General features: G+C 60.0%; 1 protein-coding gene across 1 annotated transcript in view; it reads left to right on the top strand.

Annotated features, from left to right (window-relative positions):
* ARHGEF33 (Rho guanine nucleotide exchange factor 33) overlaps window positions 1-19,613 on the top strand; it is a 48,546-nt gene that overhangs the window by 13,431 nt on the left and 15,502 nt on the right. Inside the window, exons 2-10 of the mRNA XM_056130586.1 lie at window positions 5,385-5,494; window positions 6,737-6,786; window positions 9,604-9,768; window positions 10,162-10,283; window positions 13,068-13,201; window positions 14,070-14,129; window positions 14,647-14,868; window positions 17,722-17,851; window positions 18,516-18,648. Of these exons, the coding sequence (XP_055986561.1) occupies window positions 5,470-5,494; window positions 6,737-6,786; window positions 9,604-9,768; window positions 10,162-10,283; window positions 13,068-13,201; window positions 14,070-14,129; window positions 14,647-14,868; window positions 17,722-17,851; window positions 18,516-18,648 (1,041 nt within the window). The 5' untranslated portion in view covers window positions 5,385-5,469. The remainder of the gene's footprint in view (window positions 1-5,384; window positions 5,495-6,736; window positions 6,787-9,603; window positions 9,769-10,161; window positions 10,284-13,067; window positions 13,202-14,069; window positions 14,130-14,646; window positions 14,869-17,721; window positions 17,852-18,515; window positions 18,649-19,613) is intronic.

The following is a 19,613-nucleotide window of genomic DNA, read 5'->3' as shown; positions in this document are numbered from 1 at the left end:
ATGAGAGCGAAGTGGTCACAAAGTCAGAGAAAATGAAACAACTGAGAGAGCAATGACTGACAGTGTATGTGACAGTGTATGTGACAGTGAGGTGTCACACTTCCTTTGGGGGTCACAGCTGACTGTGCTCGGGAGTCCATTTGTGGTGCTGGGGATGGAACGCCGGCCGGACCTGTGCATGGCGAGTGCCCTGCGGTCGCTCGCCCAGCCCTGCGTGTGACGGGTTAGCCCCTTCCAAAGCTCTTCCCCGAGGGGCGGGTGGCCGGGCCAGCTCGGAGCTGGAGGGTGCCCCATGCCAGGAGGGGCCGGTCCCGCCACTTCCGGGCTGCGGGAACTTTCCTACCCACAGAGCGAACCCTGGGGTGCTCAGAGCTTCCTTCTGGCTCAGTGCTCAAGGGCCACTCCTGATGGGCCGGGAGGCACCGTTTGGAGCGCCGGGGATTGATGAGGCTGCGTATCAGCCTCGGGCTGCCCGGGACCCAGCCGCTCCCAGGAGCGAGAGCTGAAGCCACATTCCCTGGGCTCCACTGGGGCCGCTTTGTTTCCTTTGATTTCTGGGCCATGCCTGGCGGTGCTCAGGTTGCTCCTGGCTCTGTGCTCAGGGATCACTCTTGGCGGCGCTCAGGGGACCATATGGGATGTCGGGGATGGAACCCAGGTGGGCCAGCAAGACCAGCGACCTCCCCGCTGTGCTCCGGCTCTGGCCATCATTCCAGTTTCTCCGAGGACAGTCTGCACAGGGTTAGGACGCACCCAGTTAACAGCTACATTTGATGCGTTTCTGGGCCATGCCTGGCAGTGCTCAGGGTCACTTCTGGCTCTGCGCTCAGGGAGTCACTCCTGGTGGTGCTAGGGGCCCCTATGGGGGGCGAGGAGAGAAGGGTCGTCCTCATGCGAGGCCAGTGCCTACTGCTGTGCTCCCCAGCCCTCGTCTGAAGTGTTTTGATGATTTTACAACCTCAATTCAACCCAAGAACTTGTTCTCTCAGGAAACCCTCAATCTCTGGCAGCAGCCGGGCCGCCCTGGCCAGCTCTGACCGCAGAGGGGCCGTTGGTGCCAGAGCGGTGCCCCTCTCCTCCTGAGATGTCCCCTTTCCTTGTGAGGGGGTGTCCCAACAGAGTTGGGGGCCACTGCAGGTGACCCTCAGCCAGGCCCCCCAGGGCTCCTGCTGGTGTGGGAGGGAAGCCAGTACTCTCTGGCCCGGCTGGCCACGACTGAGAGAGGCACCCAGCCCAGGGCTTTCCTCTTCCATCTATTTACTGTCCCTCTTCCAATGATGTACTGAGCGGGATCTCACACACTGCCACAGTGCTCACTTTCTTGAGGTGCTCATGCTCCTGAGGTGTCACTCTCCTGACTGAGGTGTCACTTTACAGACTGAAGTGCTCACTCTCCAGACTGAGATGTTACTTTCCTGACTGAAGTGCTCACTATCCTGTCTGAGGTGTCACTCTCCTGACTGAGATGTCACTCTCCTGACTGAGGTATTACACTCCTAACTGAGGTATCACTTTCCTGACTGAAGTGCTCACTCTCGTGACTGAGGTGTCACACTCCTGACTGAGGTGTCACTCTCCTGACTGAGATGTCACTCTCCTGACTGAGGTGTCACTCTCCTGACTGAGGTGTCACTTTCCTGACTGAAGTGCTCACTCTCCTGACTGAGGTGTCACTCTCCTGACTGAGGTGTCACTCTCCTGACTGAAGTGCTCACTCTCCTGACTGAGGTGTCACACTCCTGACTGAGGTGTTACTCTCCTGACTGAGGTGTCACTCTCCTGACTGAAGTGCTCACTCTCCTGACTGAGGTGTCACACTCCTGACTAAGGTGTTACTCTCCTGACTGAGGTGTCACTCTCCTGACTGAAGTGCTCACTCTTGTGACTGAGGTGTCACTCTCCTGACTGAGTTGTCACATTCCTGACTGAAGTGCTCACTCTCGTGACTGAGGTGTCACACTCCTGACTGAGGTGTCACTCTCCTGACTGAGGTGTCACTCTCCTGACTAAGATGTCACTCTCCTGACTGAAGTGCTCACTCTCCTGACTGAGGTGTCACACTCCTGACTGAAGTGCTCACTCTCGTGACTGAGGTGTCACACTCCTGACTGAGGTGTCACTCTCCTGACTGAGGTATCACTCTCCTGACTGAGGTGTCACTCTCCTGACTGAGATGTCACACTCCTGACTGAAGTGCTACTCTCCTGACTGAGGTGTCACTCTCCTGACTGAGGTGTCACTCTCCTGACTGAGATGTCACACTCCTGACTGAGATGTCACTCTCCTGACTGAGGTGTCACTCTCCTGACTGAGATGTCACACTCCTGACTGAAGTGCTCACTCTCCTGACTGAGGTGTCACTCTCCTGACTGAAGTGCTCACTCTCGTGACTGAGGTGTCACTTTCCTGACTGAAGTGCTCACTCTCGTGACTGAGGTGTCATACTCCTGACTGAGGTGTCACTCTCCTGACTGAGGTGTCACTCTCCTGACTGAGGTGTCACTCTCCTGACTAAGATGTCACTCTCCTGACTGAGGTGTCACTCTCCTGACTGAAGTGCTCACTCTCCTGACTGAGGTGTCACTCTCCTGACTGAAGTGCTCACTCTCCTGTCTGAGGTGTCACACTCCTGACTGAGGTGTCACTCTCCTGACTGAGGTGTCACTCTCCTGACTGAGGTGTCACTCTCCTGACTGAGATGTCACTCTTCTGACTGAGATGTCACACTCCTGACTGAAGTGCTACTCTCCTGACTGAGGTGTCACTCTCCTGACTGAGATGTCACTCTCCTGACTGAGGTGTCACTCTCCTGACTGAGATGTCACACTCCTGACTGAGATGTCACTCTCCTGACTGAGGAGTCACTCTCCTGACTGAGATGTCACACTCCTGACTGAAGTGCTCACTCTCCTGACTGAGGTGTCACTCTCCTGACTGAGGTGTCACTCTCCTGACTGAGATGTCACTCTCCTGACTGAGGTGTCACTCTCCTGACTGAGATGTCACTCTCCTGACTGAGGTGTCACTCTCCTGACTGAGATGTCACACTCCTGACTGAAGTGCTCACTCTCCTGACTGAGGTGTCACTCTCCTGACTGAAGTGCTCACTCTCGTGACTGAGGTGTCACTCTCCTGACTGAGGTGTCACACTCCTGACTGAGGTGTTACTCTCCTGACTGAGGTGTCACTCTCCTGACTGAAGTGCTCACTCTCCTGTCTGAGCTGTCACACTCCTGACTGAGGTGTCACTCCCCTGAGTGAGGTGTCACTCTCCTGACTGAGGTGTTACACTCCTAACTGAGGTGTCACTTTCCTGACTGAAGTGCTCACTCTTGTGACTGAGGTGTCACACTCCTGACTGAGGTGTCACTCTCCTGACTGAGATGTCACTCTCCTGACTGAGGTGTCACTCTTCTGACTGAGATGTCACTCTCCTGACTGAAGTGCTCACTCTCCTGACTGAGGTGTCACTCTCCTGACTGAAGTGCTCACTCTCGTGACTGAGTTGTCACACTCTTGACTGAAGTGCTCACTCTCGTGACTGAGGTGTCACTCTCCTGACTGAGGTGTCACTCTCCTGACTAAGATGTCACTCTCCTGACTGAGGTGTCACACTCCTGACTGAAGTGCTCACTCTCGTGACTGAGGTGTCACTCTCCTGACTGAGGTGTCACTCTCCTGACTAAGATGTCACTCTCCTGACTGAGGTGTCACTCTCCTGACTGAGATGTCACTCTCCTGACTGAGGTGTCACACTCGTGACTGAGGTGTCAGTCTCCTGACTGAAGTGCTCACTCTCGTGACTGAGGTGTCACTCTCCTGTCTGAGGTGTCACTCTCCTGACTGAGATGTCACTCTCCTGACTGAGGTGTCACTCTCCTGACTGAGATGTCACACTCCTGACTGAAGTGCTCACTCTCCTGACTGAGGTGTCACTCTCCTGACTGAAGTGCTCACTCTCGTGACTGAGGTGTCACTCTCCTGACTGAGTTGTCACAGTCCTGACTGAAGTGCTCACTCTCATGACTGAGGTGTCACTCTCCTGACTGAGGTGTCACTCTCCTGACTGAGGTGTCACTCTCCTGACTGAGGTGTTACTCTCCTGACTGAGATGTCACTCTCATGACTGAGGTGTCACTCTCCTGAGTGAGGTGTCACTCTCCTGAGGTGCTCACTCTCTTGACTGTGCTGAGGATCTATTAGCTCATGCCTCGTTTGTTGTGTGTCCGTTTTGGGGCCACACCCTAGTGCTCAGGATCACTCCTGGTCCGGCGAGGGGGCCGCGTGTGGTGCGGGGATGGAGCCCCTTAGTCCCGAGCTTGCTGCTCTGCCACGCCCCGGGCTCACCCACGTGTGTGTCCTCCCAGTGTGGGCCAACAGCTGTCCGGATGGTTTCCCTCAGAGTTAGCTGCAGGCACCAGAGAACAGCCTGTCCGGGCACTGTCAGACATGGCAGGTTCGAGCCTTGCCAGGGGGCGCGAGACATGAAAGCTCTGGGTTTGAGCCCTGGAACACCACACACACACACACACACACACACACACACACATACTCATACGCACACACGCACATATACACATTCACTCACACGTTCACACACATACACAATTACACACTCACACTCATACTATGCATACACACATACTCAGGCACACTCAGACACGACACACACATACTCAGACACACTCAGACACCACACACACACACACACACACACACAGAAGACGGCGGCTCTCCCGCGCGGTGGCCTGCCGTGAAGCCAGTGGCTGACCTAGCTGGCGTCACTCAGACAGGAGCATTCCCTCTTACAAACCCCCAACACCCGCTGCCAAAGCGCCTCAGCCTCACCCAAGACTCACCTAGGAGGCTTGGCTTTTGTCTTCGCCTTGGGCCACACCTGGCGGGGCTGGGGAGCTTGGGGGCTGCAGGGATGGAGCCCGGTGCCCCCTACTGTCCTGTTTCTCCTGCCCTTTCATGTCCTCACTGTCCCTATGGTGTTCGGGCCCCAGCAGACGGTGCTCTGGGGCTGCTCCCAGCTCTGTGCTCAGGTCCTGCTCACGGGTTGCACCTGAGCCCCTTGGCACAGAGCCTGTGCTCAGCCTGGGGCCATCTCTCCAGTCACTCAACACAGCCACTCTTCAGGAGCTGTGGAGCCTCCAGGCTGCCTCAAACAGCTGTGTTCGTTTACGGTGTTTTCCCTCAGCGGTGGGGCTGGACCACCCCCGTGGTGCTCAGGGGACCAGATCAGGGCTGCCCGATGCATGCAAGTGTGTGGCCTGCAGCCGGGGTCCCCTACCCTCATCCCTGAGCTCTGAGGTTGGCCCAGAGAGCATGGCCCTTCGCCGGGGTCGGTTCGCCCTGTGAACTCTTGATTCCCCCGACAGGTCCGCGGAAGAAGGAGTGGCCTGGGCGGGGGACACGGACGATGCCGCGCTGACGGAGAAGCCGGCCAGAGGAGCGAGAGGCACCATGGAAAAAACTAGAACGAAGCAAGGTCGGGCCTCCCTGGTGGGCTGCGGGCTGGGGCCTGGACTAGCGGGGCGGTTCACCTTTCTGTTGCCTGGAACCCAAGATCATCACGTAGATGGGGGCGTCTCACCTCCTGCATCACCCGAGGACCACGCAGGGCGTGGACCTGGAGCTGGGGCAACAGGGAGTGAAATAGCACGTGTGTGTCACACGTGTGAATCATACACAACTCACGCGTGTGTTGGCCCTGAGGACTGGCTCACCTGTTGCGGGCCTCCCGCCTGTGGGGCACTGAGGATGGTCACCTGGGAAAGTAGCTTCTGTGGCTGACAATGACTCAGGAGAGAGGTCCCAGCAGGTCGGGGGGCCTGTCCCTGTCCTGCCCCCACCTGCACTGGGCCCGTTTCTGCCTCACCTCCTCCCTCCCCAGGGCCGTGCCCCTCACCTCCTTTCCCACCTACCCATGGTTTCCTGTCTCTTGTGTTGGCAGCATGGCTTTCTCTCTCAACCAGCATCCTTTCTAGAACCTTCTTCCCAGGACAGTTCTATCAGCCTCATCAAGAACTCTGTGTGTGTGTGTGTGTGTGTGTGTGTGTGTGTGTGTGTGTAGAACTGTGCGTTGATTGTGTGCAGAATCTGTGTACCTGAGTGTGTATGTATGTAGAACCGAGTGTATGTGTGTGTGAATCCCAGAACCTTCTGGAGACAGTTCTGCTGGCCTGCCTCCTTCCCAGACCATGTGTGTGAGTGCGTCTGTGTGAGTGTGTGTGCATGTGTGTGAGTGCATGTGTGAGTGCACACGTGTGTGAGTTTCATGTGTGTGAGTGCACATGTGTGTAGTTCATGTGTGTGAGTGCATGCAGGTACATGTGTGTGAATGCACATGTGTACGTGTGTGAGTGCATGTGTGTAAGTGCACACGTGTGCGTGTGTGTGCATGTGTGCCTGTGTGTGCTTGGCTGAACCTTCCATACAGTTCCACCAATTCTCTTGCCTGGAGCTTGCAGCCTCCCGGTGTTCGCCTGGGCTGGCCAGGGTCAGAGGCAGGAGTGAGTGAAGGCGAGGGGGGCAGCTGGGGGCTCCCCCGACCCGTCCCACCTGCCCTGCTACCCTCCCTTCCACGGGTCTGTGTCCATGGGCCATCCATGCAGACGCCAGCCATGCGTGGACCTCGGCTCAGCGGGCGGCCCTGGGCCCTGGGGTCTCCCCTGCAGGTGTGAGGAGGAGCGGGGAGGGGGTGCGGACTGAGCTGCTCTCCCCCCCCCAGGAGAGAACGAGCACGTGCCCATGAACAGCCCCTCCACGCAGATCTACCAGGTGAGCACAGCGCGTAGCCGCGGCGGGCAGCCCACGGGCCTCGGGGACGGCCGGCCGCACGGATGCCGCCTCTGTGCTGGGCAGGACGAGGCGTGACAGGTGCACGCGGGAAGGGGGGTCAGATGGTTCTGTCTCCTGAGGGAGACTCGGCAGAGGAGAGAAACGATCTACAGCCGGGCGTGGTGTCTGTGCGCCAGCCTGATGTCGGGGAGGCCCCACGGGTGGTTCATGTGAAGCTGGGAGAAGAGACGGTCACTTTCTCCCCATCCGCCTCTGCCACCCGGTACCCAGGATCACTGGGTCCTTGTATCTCCTCGCAGAGAAGAATTTCAGGAGTAGATGAGTTGTGAAGCAAAGCATTGTAGCACTGTAGCAATGTCCTCCCGCTGTTCATCGATTTGCTCTAGTGGGCACCAGGAATGTCTCCTTGGTGAGACTTGCTGCGACTGTGTTTGGCATATCAGATACGCCACGGGGAGCTTGCTGGGCTCTGCTGTGCAGGCGAAATACTCTCGGGAGCTTGCCAGGATATTCGAGAGGGACGGAGGAATCGAACCTGGGTTGGCCGCGTGCAAGGCAAACGCCCTATCGCTGTGCTATCACTTCAGCCCTCAAAGAAAACAGATTTTATTTGAAGGTTTTGAAGGAGGGAGAGACAGTGGGAGAGAGCGGAGAGTAACGCACTCAAGAGAGGACCTGGGCTTCTCCAAGAGCGGAGAGACCCCTACACACACGCCACCATTAGGCATGAAAGCAGGAAAGTCCCCATCTCTAGAGGGGAGACGCGGGTGACACATGTGCTCAGGTAGCACATGTGCTCGGCCACATGGGTGCAGGCAGCATATGCACCCTTTCTTTGTGCAAGGTGGCTTTTATAGAGTATCTTCTCAGGATGTCTTGGTCTGGAATGTTCTGGGCTGAATCACTAAAGTGAATCGGATTAAGGGAGAGGTCCAAGGGTATCTGAGGAACTTCCTTCATGCGTAGGTGTCCACTCTCCTCAGGGCCTATTGCTGGCACCAGGCGAGGGTCTTCTCAGCCTTAGTTCCTGTTTTCTGGGGGGCTACCCCAGGCTGGAGGCGGGGTGGGGCAGCCGAGGGCTGATTGGACGCTTCCCTGTGCAATCGCGTAAGCAGTTTAAGCGATGTAGTTGAAAACTACGTGCACCTGTAGATTTACACTCAGGTGCAGTTCCGACTGCTTGTGGGTCAGTCCCCACCTGGGCTAAATATACCCATGCCGGGGGGCCGGGCTGCCCCGACCTGGGCCTCGCAGCCCTCTGACAGCTGCTCCTGGCAGCAGCGAGACGGAAGCTGGTCTCTGGGACTCCTCCATGCTGGGAATTTGTCCCATCATCGTCTTTGGAGAACACTTTCCCGGAGCTGGAGAGGTCGGATGGGGGAGGGCATTTGCTGTGCACACGGCGCCCCCTGTGGTCCCCTGCACCCGCCAGGAGCAAGCAGCCCGGAGCACAGCCAGAAGTAAGCCCTGAGCATCACCCGGTGTGGTCCCCAAACACAGAAACAAACCCCGGCCGGCCGCTCCTGGGCCCTGAGCACTGTTGGGTGTGGCCCCAAAGCCAGACCAAACAGCATAAACGAAGGGCTTCAGCATCGCTCAGGCTGAGGCCCAGAAGCACCTGGCAAGTTCTTAGGAGCCCCAACGGGCGGGGCGGGTGCTCTGAGCCCTCCTGCTGGGACCAGCTCCCAGAGATCTGTTTGCTGAGACTGCCCAGGGGAAGGCGCTCAGTCTGGCACTCGGCCACACCTGCCAGGAGGGCCCCTGAGCACAGAGCCGGGAGCCAGCCCTGAGCACCCCTGGGGGTAGCCAGGAGGAAAGAGCAGGAAGAAGGCAGAGATGGGTCCACCGCAGGGGCAAGACGCTAAGTCACAAGGGCTGTTGTCCCATTACTGTGACTTTTCAGTCCAGCCTGCTGAAAACGTTTTTCGTTTGTTCAGTAAGTACAATTGGAGTGTCCATGTTTCTCTTAGACCCCCTACAGGGGAAGGGGGTGGGACTTTCTGGGCATGTGGCGCCTGTGGGCCATGTGGTCCCTCCGTCTCAGAGAGCTGCAACTGGGCTCTGGGGGACGGCTGCTGGCGTCTGGGGACGTGCCCTCGAGGTGGCCCCCCTGGCAGTCACCCCCTCCCCACTGCCCTGCCTCGCAGATGCAGAAAGCGAGTGGCAGATCTGCCCAGGCCTCAGGGCCCTGAAGACCCGCTCGCCCTGGCCCCTGCATGGAGCTGTTCTCAGCCCGACTCATGGACACGCCACAGGGGCCACCCGCTGGTGTGCAGTGTCGGGAGCTTAGCGGAAGCCTCTCCCTGTTGGAGGGACCCTCTGGGCGGCCTCTGGCCTCGCCTTTTAGCCTGCAGCCTTTTTTGGTTTGTTTGGGAGACGTACCTGGCGATGACCGGGCTGACTCCTGGCGGTGCGTGGGGACCACTTGAGGTGCCAGCAGGCCCCCTACCCCCTCTATCATCTCCCCAGCCCTCCCATCAGCTATTGAATTTACTTATTTAGGTTTTTTGGTTACACCTGGTGTTGCCCAGGGGTCACTCTTGGCGGTGCTCCCGGGACCCCGTGAAGTGCCGGGAACGGAACCCAGGTCAGGCGCATGCACGGATGCGCCCCATCGTACTATTGCTCCGGCCCTTCAGCCTTCTTTAGGGGGCAGACAACAGGGCTTCTTCCCTCCTGTGGTGGCAGGGGCGCCCGCCTTTTCTCCCCCAAAGACCGGGGGCTCTCGAGGCAGCGTGGAGGGCCGGGATCTTGGGGCCGCTCAGCACCGGCCCAGCTCTCGGCCGCCTCATCCAGTTGCAGGCGCTCGCCTCGGAACTCAAGACGGGCTTCACGGAAGCCATGCAGGAGCTGTCACGGATCCACCACGGGGAGTACGTCCTGGAGGAGAAGGTGAAGAGCTGCAAGTGCTCCATGGACGAGCGGGTCACCGAGATGAGGAATTCTCTCAACTACTTCAAGGTAGGGCCTCTCGCCTGGCCCCCGAGACTCGGCTTCCCCTGCGCGCGGTCACGGGTCGGCATGGAACAGGCGCCTCAAAGCTGCCTTTCGGGCACCTCTGTGCTGATCCCGCTGGCCGCGGCAGGAGCAAGACTCTCACCTTGCAGGGCCGGAGAGAGCAGGGGTGAAGGGGCTTGCCTGGCACGGGGCTGACTCTGGTCTGATCCTGGACACTGCACGTGGGCCCCCGAGCAGCGCCAAGGGCCACTGCTGAGCACAGAGCCCTGAGCACTGGAGGTGGGCCCCACTCCAGCCAATCTCTCCTTTGCTCAGTGAACAAGCTGGCCTCCAAAGCTTCCTCCAGGCCCTTCCCTTCACCGTGCAAACATTCCCGTTCTCTCTTTTCTCTTTTAGGAAGAGCTGAGTAATGCCATGTCCATGATCCAGGCCATCACCTCCAAGCAAGAAGAGATGCAGCAGAAAATCGAGCAGCTGCAGCAGGAGAAGCGGAGAGAATCCCGGAAGGTGAAAGCCAAGTGAGTGGCCGCACTGGGGACCCGGGGACAGCACTGGCCGGCGGCCAGCAGGGAGCGGAGGGCACAGGCCCGAAAGCTGCCTAACTCCAGCCTCCCAGGCCGAGTCTGGTTGGTACAACCGGAAGTGAAAAGACATTGGCATCAAATGGCACCTAGAATACTAGCTCAACTGTAAACATACGAAAAGCAGGGGCAGGGGAGAGAGCTTGGAGGGCAGGAGGGCTCGCTGTGTGGGCAGGAGTCCTGGGCCTGATCAGTGCCGTACTGTCCCCTAAGCCCCTCTAGAAATGGCCCCCAAGAACAGAGCAGACCCAGAGAGCAAGTGCAGGCGCCGGAGTGATAGCACAGCAGGGAGGGCGTTTGCCTGGGTTTCATTCATCCCTGGCACCCCATATGGTCCCCCGAGCACCACCAGGAGTGATTTCTGAGTGCAGAGCCAGGGGTTACCTGGAGTGACCAGGTTTGTGGCTTGCACACATGAGACCTGGGTTCGATCCCCAGAATAACAAGAGTAACAAGTGCAAAGGCTTTTTGAAAGACTCATTTAGGGGCTGGAGAGAGGTACAGAGGCTACATCACTTGCTTGGCACACAGCTGACCCAGGCTCGACCCACACCACATGCGGTCCCCCAAGCCCTAGCTGGAGTGATCCCAGGTATGGCCCTCAAACAAATAAATAAAAATGTGATTATTGGGAAGGGGGCCGGGGAGATGGGACGGCAGGCAGGGCTCTTGCCTCACATGCTGGTGACCCGAGTTCAACCCCCGCCACCCTGGAGAGTCCCCTGACCCCCGAGGGCAGGGCCAGGAGTGTCACCTGCGCACAGCCAGGTGTGGTCGAAAACCCCATAACACAACAATCAGGATTGCTGGGGCAGACACAGTCTGAGGTCTGAGGCGCTCGCCTGGACTGCTCTGGGTCAGCTGTGACCCAGCACACACACTCCTGAACATGGCTGGAGGCGCAGGGGTCCCAGGACGGATGGGGGCAGCACTGCGACACCCAGAGCCTCATACGAGCCTCTGGCCCAGTTGGCCAAGGATTGCTAGGAGTGGCCCCCAGGCCCACTGAGGTCTGTCCCCTGCAGATAATAGTGATTGTGCTGGGAGGTGGCTAGTGACCAGGTTTATGGCTTGCACACATGAGACCTGGGTTCAATCCCCAGCATTGCAAAAGGGAAAAACAACTCACAAAAAGTAGTGCACCGGGGGCAGGGGAGAGAGAACAGGACGGACGGCGCTTGCCTTATATGCAGCTAGTCCGAGTTCGATCCCCGGCATCCCACATGGTCCCCCGAGCACCTCCAGGGGGGATTCCTGAGTGCAGAGCCAGGAGTGATCCCTGTGCATTGCTGGGTGTGGCCCCAAAGCAAATACAAAACCAAAACCAAAATGCACATAAAAATGACGACTGTGGGGGCTGGAGCGATAGCACAGCAGGTAGGGCGTTTGCCTTGCACGCAGCCAACATGGCCGACCCAGGTTCGATTCCCAGCATCCCATATGGTCCCCCGAGCACCGCCAGGAGTAATTCCTGAGTGCATGAGCCAGGAGTAACCCCTGAACATCGCCGGGTGTGACCCAAAAAGCAAAAAAAAAATGCCGACTGTGTCTGAAGACTGGATGGGGGAGTGATGGTTTTCTGATAGTTTTATAGATCTTCTCGAATATTAAATTTTTATTAGGCAAGAACTTCAGTAAAAAACTTCAAGTAAGATGTCATCACTCGGGGCTGGAGCAATAGCACAGCGGGTAGGGCGTTTGCCTTGTACGCAGCCAACATGGCCGACCCAGGTTCGATTCCCAGCATCCCATATGGTCCCCTGAGCACCGCCAGGAGTAACTCCTGAGTGCAGAGCCAGGAGGAACCCCTGTGCAGTGCTGGGTGTGACCCAAAAAAAGAAAGAAAAAAGAAAAAAAAAGAAAAAAGATGTCATCACTCAATGTGCTTATGGTTATCAGTCGCTACTTGTACTCTGAGGCCATGCAGGGCGATGGATGCTCTACTTCCCTCGCAGGAAGGCTCAGAAGGAGGAACACAGGTCACACACGCAGCACAGCTGGGACGGAACCAGCCACGTGGGCCAGAGTCTCGGAGGCACAGGACAAAGTGTATCAGTAGGGGCAGTGGTTAAGCAGAGGTTGAAGGAGAGCCACACTCATGAGGGGAGCTGGAGGGGGCCGAGGGGGTGTTCTGGCTCGGAAGAAGCGCTGGAGCGGTGTCCTCAGAAGCTGAGGCAGGGCAGGCTCGGGCACTGCCCACACCCAGAGGCGACACGTCCCAGCCACCGGCCGCCGGCAGCTGCAAGGCTGATTACTCTGCTATTCTCTGAAAATGTCAGGGTTCCCAGCAGCTGGGGTGCGCCCAAGGGCCCAGGGCCCCTGGTGGTCAGGGCCTGTGCCAGGGAGCCGCGCCTCACTGCTGCTCTGTCTCCAGGTCTCCGTGGCGATTTCCACCTTTTTGTTTTGGGCCCGTGCCCAGCAGTGCCCAGGGGCCCCAGGGATGCCCCTGTCACACACTGGCATGGACACGGCGGGCACCTTTGGGCCGGTCAGTCACCGGGGCCACGGCTCAGGGAGGAGAGTGCGGCTGGCTCAAGGGCTCACGATCCCACCCTGTCCGTGTCCTGCATGCGAGTCCAGGCCCTGGCCAGGCTGGATCCAGAAACTGCCTGTGCTCCTGGGTTCCACCAACCATTCAGGAACATTCTGGCGTTCTAGACGGATCCGCTTCCTCCACCCTGTGTTCAGCCCCACGCACGCCTGTCTCTGCTTCCCTCGCAGGAAGGCTCAGAAGGAGGAACACAGCACCCCGGGCCCGGCCGGCGGCAGCCCCTTCCGCTCCATCAACACCCCCGAGCCCCTGCAGCCCAGCGAGGAGTTCCCCAGCCTGCTGCCCGCTCAGGCCTACGACAAAGGTACCCACCTGCCACCCCGGCAGCCACAGCCTCCCGCACCCCCTTCTCCCGAGCCAAATACCCCCCAGACCAGCCATGTACCACTTCCCGCAACAACTAGCCACAGGACCATGCTCTGCCCTGAACAACCTTGCACCCCCAACCAGCCACGCGCACACACACGCACACACGCACACACACACACACACACACACACACACACACACACACACACCCCTCTCCCCAAACCAGCCCACCCCAACCAGTCACGCCCCCGGCCCCGGGCCCTAGGGTTGAACACACTCTGGCCCCCGCCTGGGAGAGGTGACGACTGACCTGGATTTCGGAGCCGGAGTCCACGGGCCGTGGGGAGTCGGACATCTGCCTGAGTGTAAAAGATTCTTTGTAGTGGGGGCAGGAACAATTGTTCAGCGGGTTCAACCCCTGGCACCCCATATGGTCCCCTGAGCACTGCCAGGTGTGGCCCCCAAACAAATCAAAACAAAAAGTCTCTATAAAAGAAACAGGAAACGCCAAGTCGAGTGCCCTGAGTTTGGCCCAGTGATGCCGGCTGTCCACCCAGCCCCACGTGCGCCCCGTCCAGAATCAGTGTGTGCCCAGCACAAACACGGCAGCAGCAAAGGCCAAGACCTGATCCTGGGCCTGGACGGGTGGGCAGTGGGGACACTGGGCCCAGGATGAGGTCACACCTGCGTGTTTCCCTGCGGCTCAGGACCCAGGGACAGAAGGGACGTCAGTGGCTGTGGTCTGTGTCCTCAGCTGCATCCCGGGGACTTTGTCTTCGTCTGGGGAACGTGCCCCCCTCTGCTGGGGGATGGTTCTGTCACATGGGCAGGAAGGACGCTGAGGGGCTTCTCCTTTCTGGCAGCTGCTGAATCCAGGGCTGTCCACGTCGGGGAAGGGAATGTGAAGGCCGTGCTGGGCGCAGGTGAGAGCCGCCCTCGGGCCCCTCTCTGGTCCCCGTGCTCTAGGGAGCAGCCCTGGGGTCCGGGCCTCTCTCTCAGGGCCCTCAGCTATCATCGGGACAGGGCGTCCGTCCCCAGTCCCCAGGGGCCGCGTTTCCTGGTGAGACAGCCCGCCCGCAGTCCTTCCCTCCCTCTCCCCCTCCCTCCCTCTTGCTGCCACTTGCCTGGGATGGAGGCTTGGGTAGCCCGAGCCTGGCATCCGCTTCCCCTTAGTGTCCCCTGGAGGGAGCAGCAGGCTCAGCCCAGCCCCCAGCACTGTATTGTGGGGGATCAATGATGCCCCATTTGTCTTCGAGGCTCCTCATTCCCAGGGGGTGGGGAGTGTCTAGGGCAGTGGGGGCCCAGTGTGCATGCCGGCACCATGCATGCTCGGACAGCTGTTCTGGCCAGGGGGACAGTGGGGGACAAGGCCCCACCTTGCACAAGGGCTACTCGCGGCCCAGGCCATAGGCGGCCGGGACTGAGCACAGCGTTTTCCAGGAATGAGCCCGGTGGCCCCGGAGCCGGAGGAGAGCCTCAAGGCGTGCCTGCCTGCCGACACCCCCACCCCAGGGCACCTCCCCTCAGGGCTGTGGCGCCAGCCCAAGGTGAAGGAGCGGGCCGAGGAGTACGCCACCAAGGACCGCCCAGACAAGCTCACGGAGGCCACGCCGGGCAGGCATGGGGCGCTGGACACTGTGCTCTGCGAGCCCTCCCTGGCTGGTGAGTGCCGGCTGGCTGCGGCTTCCTCTGTCCTGCGCTGACCACCGTCGCGGCCCCTCCAGGCACTGGCTCAGGCATGCTGGGGTGGACAGTGCCAGGACTGACCCCTAGACATGGGCCCCTTGCCGAGTGTCCAGGGCCAACTGACATTTCATCAGCCTGTTGCCCAGTTTTACTGGGGTGTGTGTGTGTGTGTGTGTGTGCGCGCGCGCACATGTGTGTGCCTGGGTGTGCGTGTGTGCGTGTCTGTGTGTGTGCATGTGTATGTCTGTGCGTGTCCGTGTGTGTATATGTGTGTCTGTGCGTGTGCGTGTGCATGTTTGTCTGTGTGTGTGTGTGTGTGTGTGTGTGCTCGCACCTGGGGTCAGTCCCAGACACCCCCTGAGAGGCTGGCCAGCTCTCTAGCTCTGAGCCACCCCCCCCCCCCCACGCTGAGATTTTATTATTTTGGGGGATGGTGCCCTGAGCACACCTGGCGCTGCTCGGGGCTGAGCGTGGCTCTAGGCTTGGGCGTCACCCCTGGTGCTTGCGGACCCGTTGGTGCTGCCAGTTGGGGACTCTGATGGGGCAGGGTGGTACTCAGGGGCATGCCTTGGCACCTGTACCATCTCTGCCCCACAAGCCGAGGCTCTGAAGCAGAGGCTGCGATGGGCCAGCGCTGTCCCGGGAGCCTGTGGCCCTGCGGGGGTGCCCGGCTGTCCCACTCGCCTTCCCGACGAGCAGACGGGAGTTCACAGAGGTGAGGGGTCCCCGCAACAGCGCCCACCAGCTCAGGGTCCGACAGTCAGTCGTGGGTGGTTCTGAGAAGGCAGGAGGAGGGTGGCGAAGGGACAGGTCCAGTCAACTGCTCAGTGGGGGCCGTGCCCCAGGACAGCTTCACGCAGTGTCTATCCCGGGAAGCCGGAGTGGCCGCCACAATTCAGTGCTCCGCACCCCGCCTGTGAGCCTTTCTCCATGATGTGAGGGAGAGAGTTCGGGCAGCTTCTCCTGATGGGTAGCGCTGTGGGTGGGCACGTGGGTAGGTATGTGGTTGGTCACATGGGTGTGTACGCGATTGGGTACAGGGGTGGGGACATGGGTGGGGGCTGGGGTGGGGTCCCTGGGCACCTGGGGGGTACTGGAGGGTAGTGGACAGGCAGTGGGTGAGTGGCCTGCCCTGGTGGGTGGGGTCGTGGGCACCTTCCCACAGTCCTGCTGGCCGGCAGGTCCCTTAGGGGGCGCCAATTGAAACCCTGCCCAGCCTTTCCACGGTGGTCTCGGTCTTCCCACTAGCTCCGGTGGGCTTTTGTGTGTCTCTGGGCCACACCCAGCGAAGGTGCCCAGGGATGACTCCTGGCCCTGCACTCAGGGTCCCTCCTGGCGGGACCAGGGGATCCAACCTGGGTCGGCCGCACACAAGGCCAGTGCCCTCCCCGCTGTACCCGCTGCTCCTTCTGAATTCGTTCTAGTTGAGGCCCGATCGGATACAGGCCGATGGGTCTGTTCTGGCCTGCGGCCTGCCTCTTCCCTCTCAGTCTCTCTCTCCTTCACGGAGGTTCCCTCGTGGTGCTGGGGGCCGCCTGGGCCCCCCCAGTCTGAGTCCCCTGAGGCGACTGTGGGGTCCATGCCGCTCAGTCGTCTCCCCGCCCCAAATGACCCGTTTCCAAACAGCTTGTCACTTACGTGTTTCTCTGAGAAGTCTGCCTGTCCCCAGGTTGAGGATTTATTTTCTTCACAACCCTTCCGGTCGCAGCAAGAGCGGTAAACCAACCCCTCCGCGTGTGCCTCTGAGGCTCGCTCTGTGTGTTGGGGTGCACGTGCGGAGACGGGGTGCATTTCCTCCGGTCAGGTCATGCGACAGCATCTCCTCCTCGCTGGGTGGTGCAGGAGCCTTGAGCCGTTTCCCAAAAGCATCTCCCGGGGCCGGACACACCCGGGGCCTCACAGGCTCCGTGCCACCCCGTCCCCACCTGTCCCCCCCCCCGCCCCGCTCTACTCTCTGCCTTTGGGAAGAGACTCCTGGATTTCTTCTCTGGGGAGCGGTTTCCCCAAGGAGAACAGGGCACCCCAGAGCTCTCACCCCTCCCAGGATGCCCGACAAGATTCTTAGTTTCCTCGATTCTTCCTCTCCCCCTGCCCCGCGTCTCTCCCTCTCTTCCCCTCTCTTCCCCTCCCTCTCCCTCCCTCTCTCTCCTTCTCTCTCCTTCTTCCTCTTTCTCCCCCCTCTCCCCCTCTCTCTCCCTCTCTCTTCCTCTCTGTCTCCCTTTCCCTCCCTCCCTCCCTCTCTCTCCCTCTCTCTCTCCCCCTCTCCCTCTCTCCCCGCTTCTCTCTCTCTTAAGCAAACTGGGGTGTTGGGATGTCACTGTCTGTAGCTCTTCCTTCCTTGGGGGCCTCCTCTAGGGCTCTGTCTCCTGGGGACCGCCCGGGCTTCTCTGCTTTAGCCTTCCTCCCCCGCCCCCGCAGGTGGATGAGAACACCTGGGGGTGCTCCTGGAGCTGGTGCTCTCAGCCTGGCACCCTGCTGGCACCGCATCTGGGCCAGGCTTCAATTCCAGCATTGCAGCTCCCAGCAGACCCCCGCCCCAGTGCAGGGGCACCCAGGGTCTCCCGAACGCCCCCCAGGCCTTGGGTCCATCTCTGACACTCGCTGGCAGTGGTGATAAGTTTCTGTGTGTGTGTATGTGTGCGTGCGTGCATGTGTGTGTGTGTTTACATTTTCGGGGGGCGTACCCCCCTTGCCCCTAGCTCTGTGCCCAGGGGTCCCTCCCTGCAGGACTCAGGGGAGCAGGTGTGGTGCCGGGGATCAAGCCCTGGTCGGCTGCCTGCAGGGCAAGTGCCCTCCCTGCCTTGCTATCGCCCTTGGTTTGTTTTTCAGCTAAAAGGCAGACGGTGGCTCTGGAGCTGCTGGAGTCTGAGAGGAAGTACGTCATCAACATCTCTCTGATCCTGAAGATCAAGGCCACCTTCCAGGGCTCGGACGGCAAGAGGAACGCCAAGGAGAGGAGGTACCTGCCCTCCGCCGCCAGGGAGAGACCCGGGAAGCCAGAGCAGCTGGTCCCCACGCACCCTGGGAGGTGCGCCCGGCACCTGTGTCCACCCTCTGCTGACCGGCTGGCCCTGGCCTGGCTCAGCTTCTCTGGCAGGGTGGGGGCTGGGGCAGGAGTGCCCGGGGGCTGCAGGCAGACCCTGCATTCCGCCCTGAGCTGTCTCCTGGCTCCCCACTGCGCGTGAAGGAGCACGGGCCCCCACGCTCGGACCCTGACCGCCCCGTCAGAGCTCTGGGTGACCCTCAGCCCGAGAACCCCACGCTCTCTCCAGCCCTCCCTCACCCCCACTCCTCCTTTCTTCCTTGCCTCTGGGGGTGGGGGTGGGACGGGCGCTGTCCTCGCAGTCAGGGCCCCGCTCAGAGATGGGCTGTTCCCCGGCTCCTCTATGGGGAGCCTCTGCTCGCTCAGGGCCCTCGACACCCCCTGACGCTGCGGGCGACAGCGCACATGGGGGCAGAGCTCCCAAAGAGACACCTTTAGACTGTCCTGAGGGTCTCGGCAGGACAGGGTGACCCCCGGAAGGCCGCGAACTTCCTTTCAAAACTCTGACTGTGGACCCTCGACTCGGCACCCCAGGCCGAGGTGGGCCGGCCCCATCTAACCCCCTCCCGCCCTCCTGAAGCCTCTTCCCAGGCTCCCTGCGGTACCTGGCGCAGCAGCACCTGGACCTGCTCCACGCCCTGCAGGAGAGGGTCCTCAAGTGGCCCCGCCAAGGCGTCCTTGGAGATCTATTCCTGAAGCTCACCAACGATGAGGTAAGAGTTTCAAGAGAATCTCTTTGGCTTTCCTTTAAAAAATATATTTTTTGCAGGGGACCAGAGCAATAGTACAGGGGGGAGGATGCTGGCCTGGCATGGGGCCACCACAAGCCCAGGAACCCGTATTGTCCCCAAGCCCACCAGGAGTGATCCCTGAGCACTGCCAGGTGTGGCCCCTAAAAATTGTGTGTCTGGGCATACTGACAGTAGTGACGTGGGAGGTGACCACGTCCATCTCGGCGCAGAGACCGTGCGCTGGGCTCCATCCCAGGACTTCTGCATGCCACCCTTTGAGCCTCCCCACTTCCCTCTGAGCCCTCAGAAACCCTTCACAACAGTGGCCAGAGCGATAGTGCAGTGGGCAGTTGCTTGTTTTGCACACAGATGACCCAGGGTTTGATCCCTGGCACCCCATGTGGTCCCCTGAGCACCGCCAGGGTGATTCCTGAGCACAGAGCCAGTAGTAAGCCCTGTGCATCACCGGGTGTGGCCCAGAAAGCAAAGAGAGAGAGAAAGACCCTGACAGACATGGGTCGGGGGCGCCGGCACCTCCGTTGTCTGTCCCACTGCAAAGTCTGGTGGATCCCAGGTGTGGAGGAAGTGTGGGCCCCACCCTGGTGCCCTCCCACTGCAGATCACGCTCGGCGACTCCCAAGGCTTTCTGGTATCACCCAGCTGCTGGTGGCTGTGGGCCTGGGTCCGAGGGAGTTCACGTCTTCCAGCTTCAGCTCTGGCTCCCACCTGTGTCTGTCTGCATGGGGCATGTATGTGAATGCCACCTGCATGTGAGCTGCAGTGACACAGACGGCCCTGGGCAGGCACTGGCAGGCACCCTGACAGGCGTGCTGCCGCCCCTGCCTGGCATTAAGGCAGGCAGAGAGCTCTGCGGGTTCGACAGGGTAGGGGTACGAGGCAGTGAACTGAGGCAGTGGGCAACTCTGCTTTTCAGGAATGTTCGTTGA

Source organism: Sorex fumeus, unplaced genomic scaffold (genome assembly GCF_029834395.1).
Source record: "Sorex fumeus unplaced genomic scaffold, SorFum_2.1 ptg000079l, whole genome shotgun sequence".
NCBI lineage: Eukaryota > Metazoa > Chordata > Mammalia > Eulipotyphla > Soricidae > Sorex > Sorex fumeus.
Note: the sequence above shows the minus strand (reverse complement) of the source record. Positions and strands in the feature narration are given on the sequence as shown.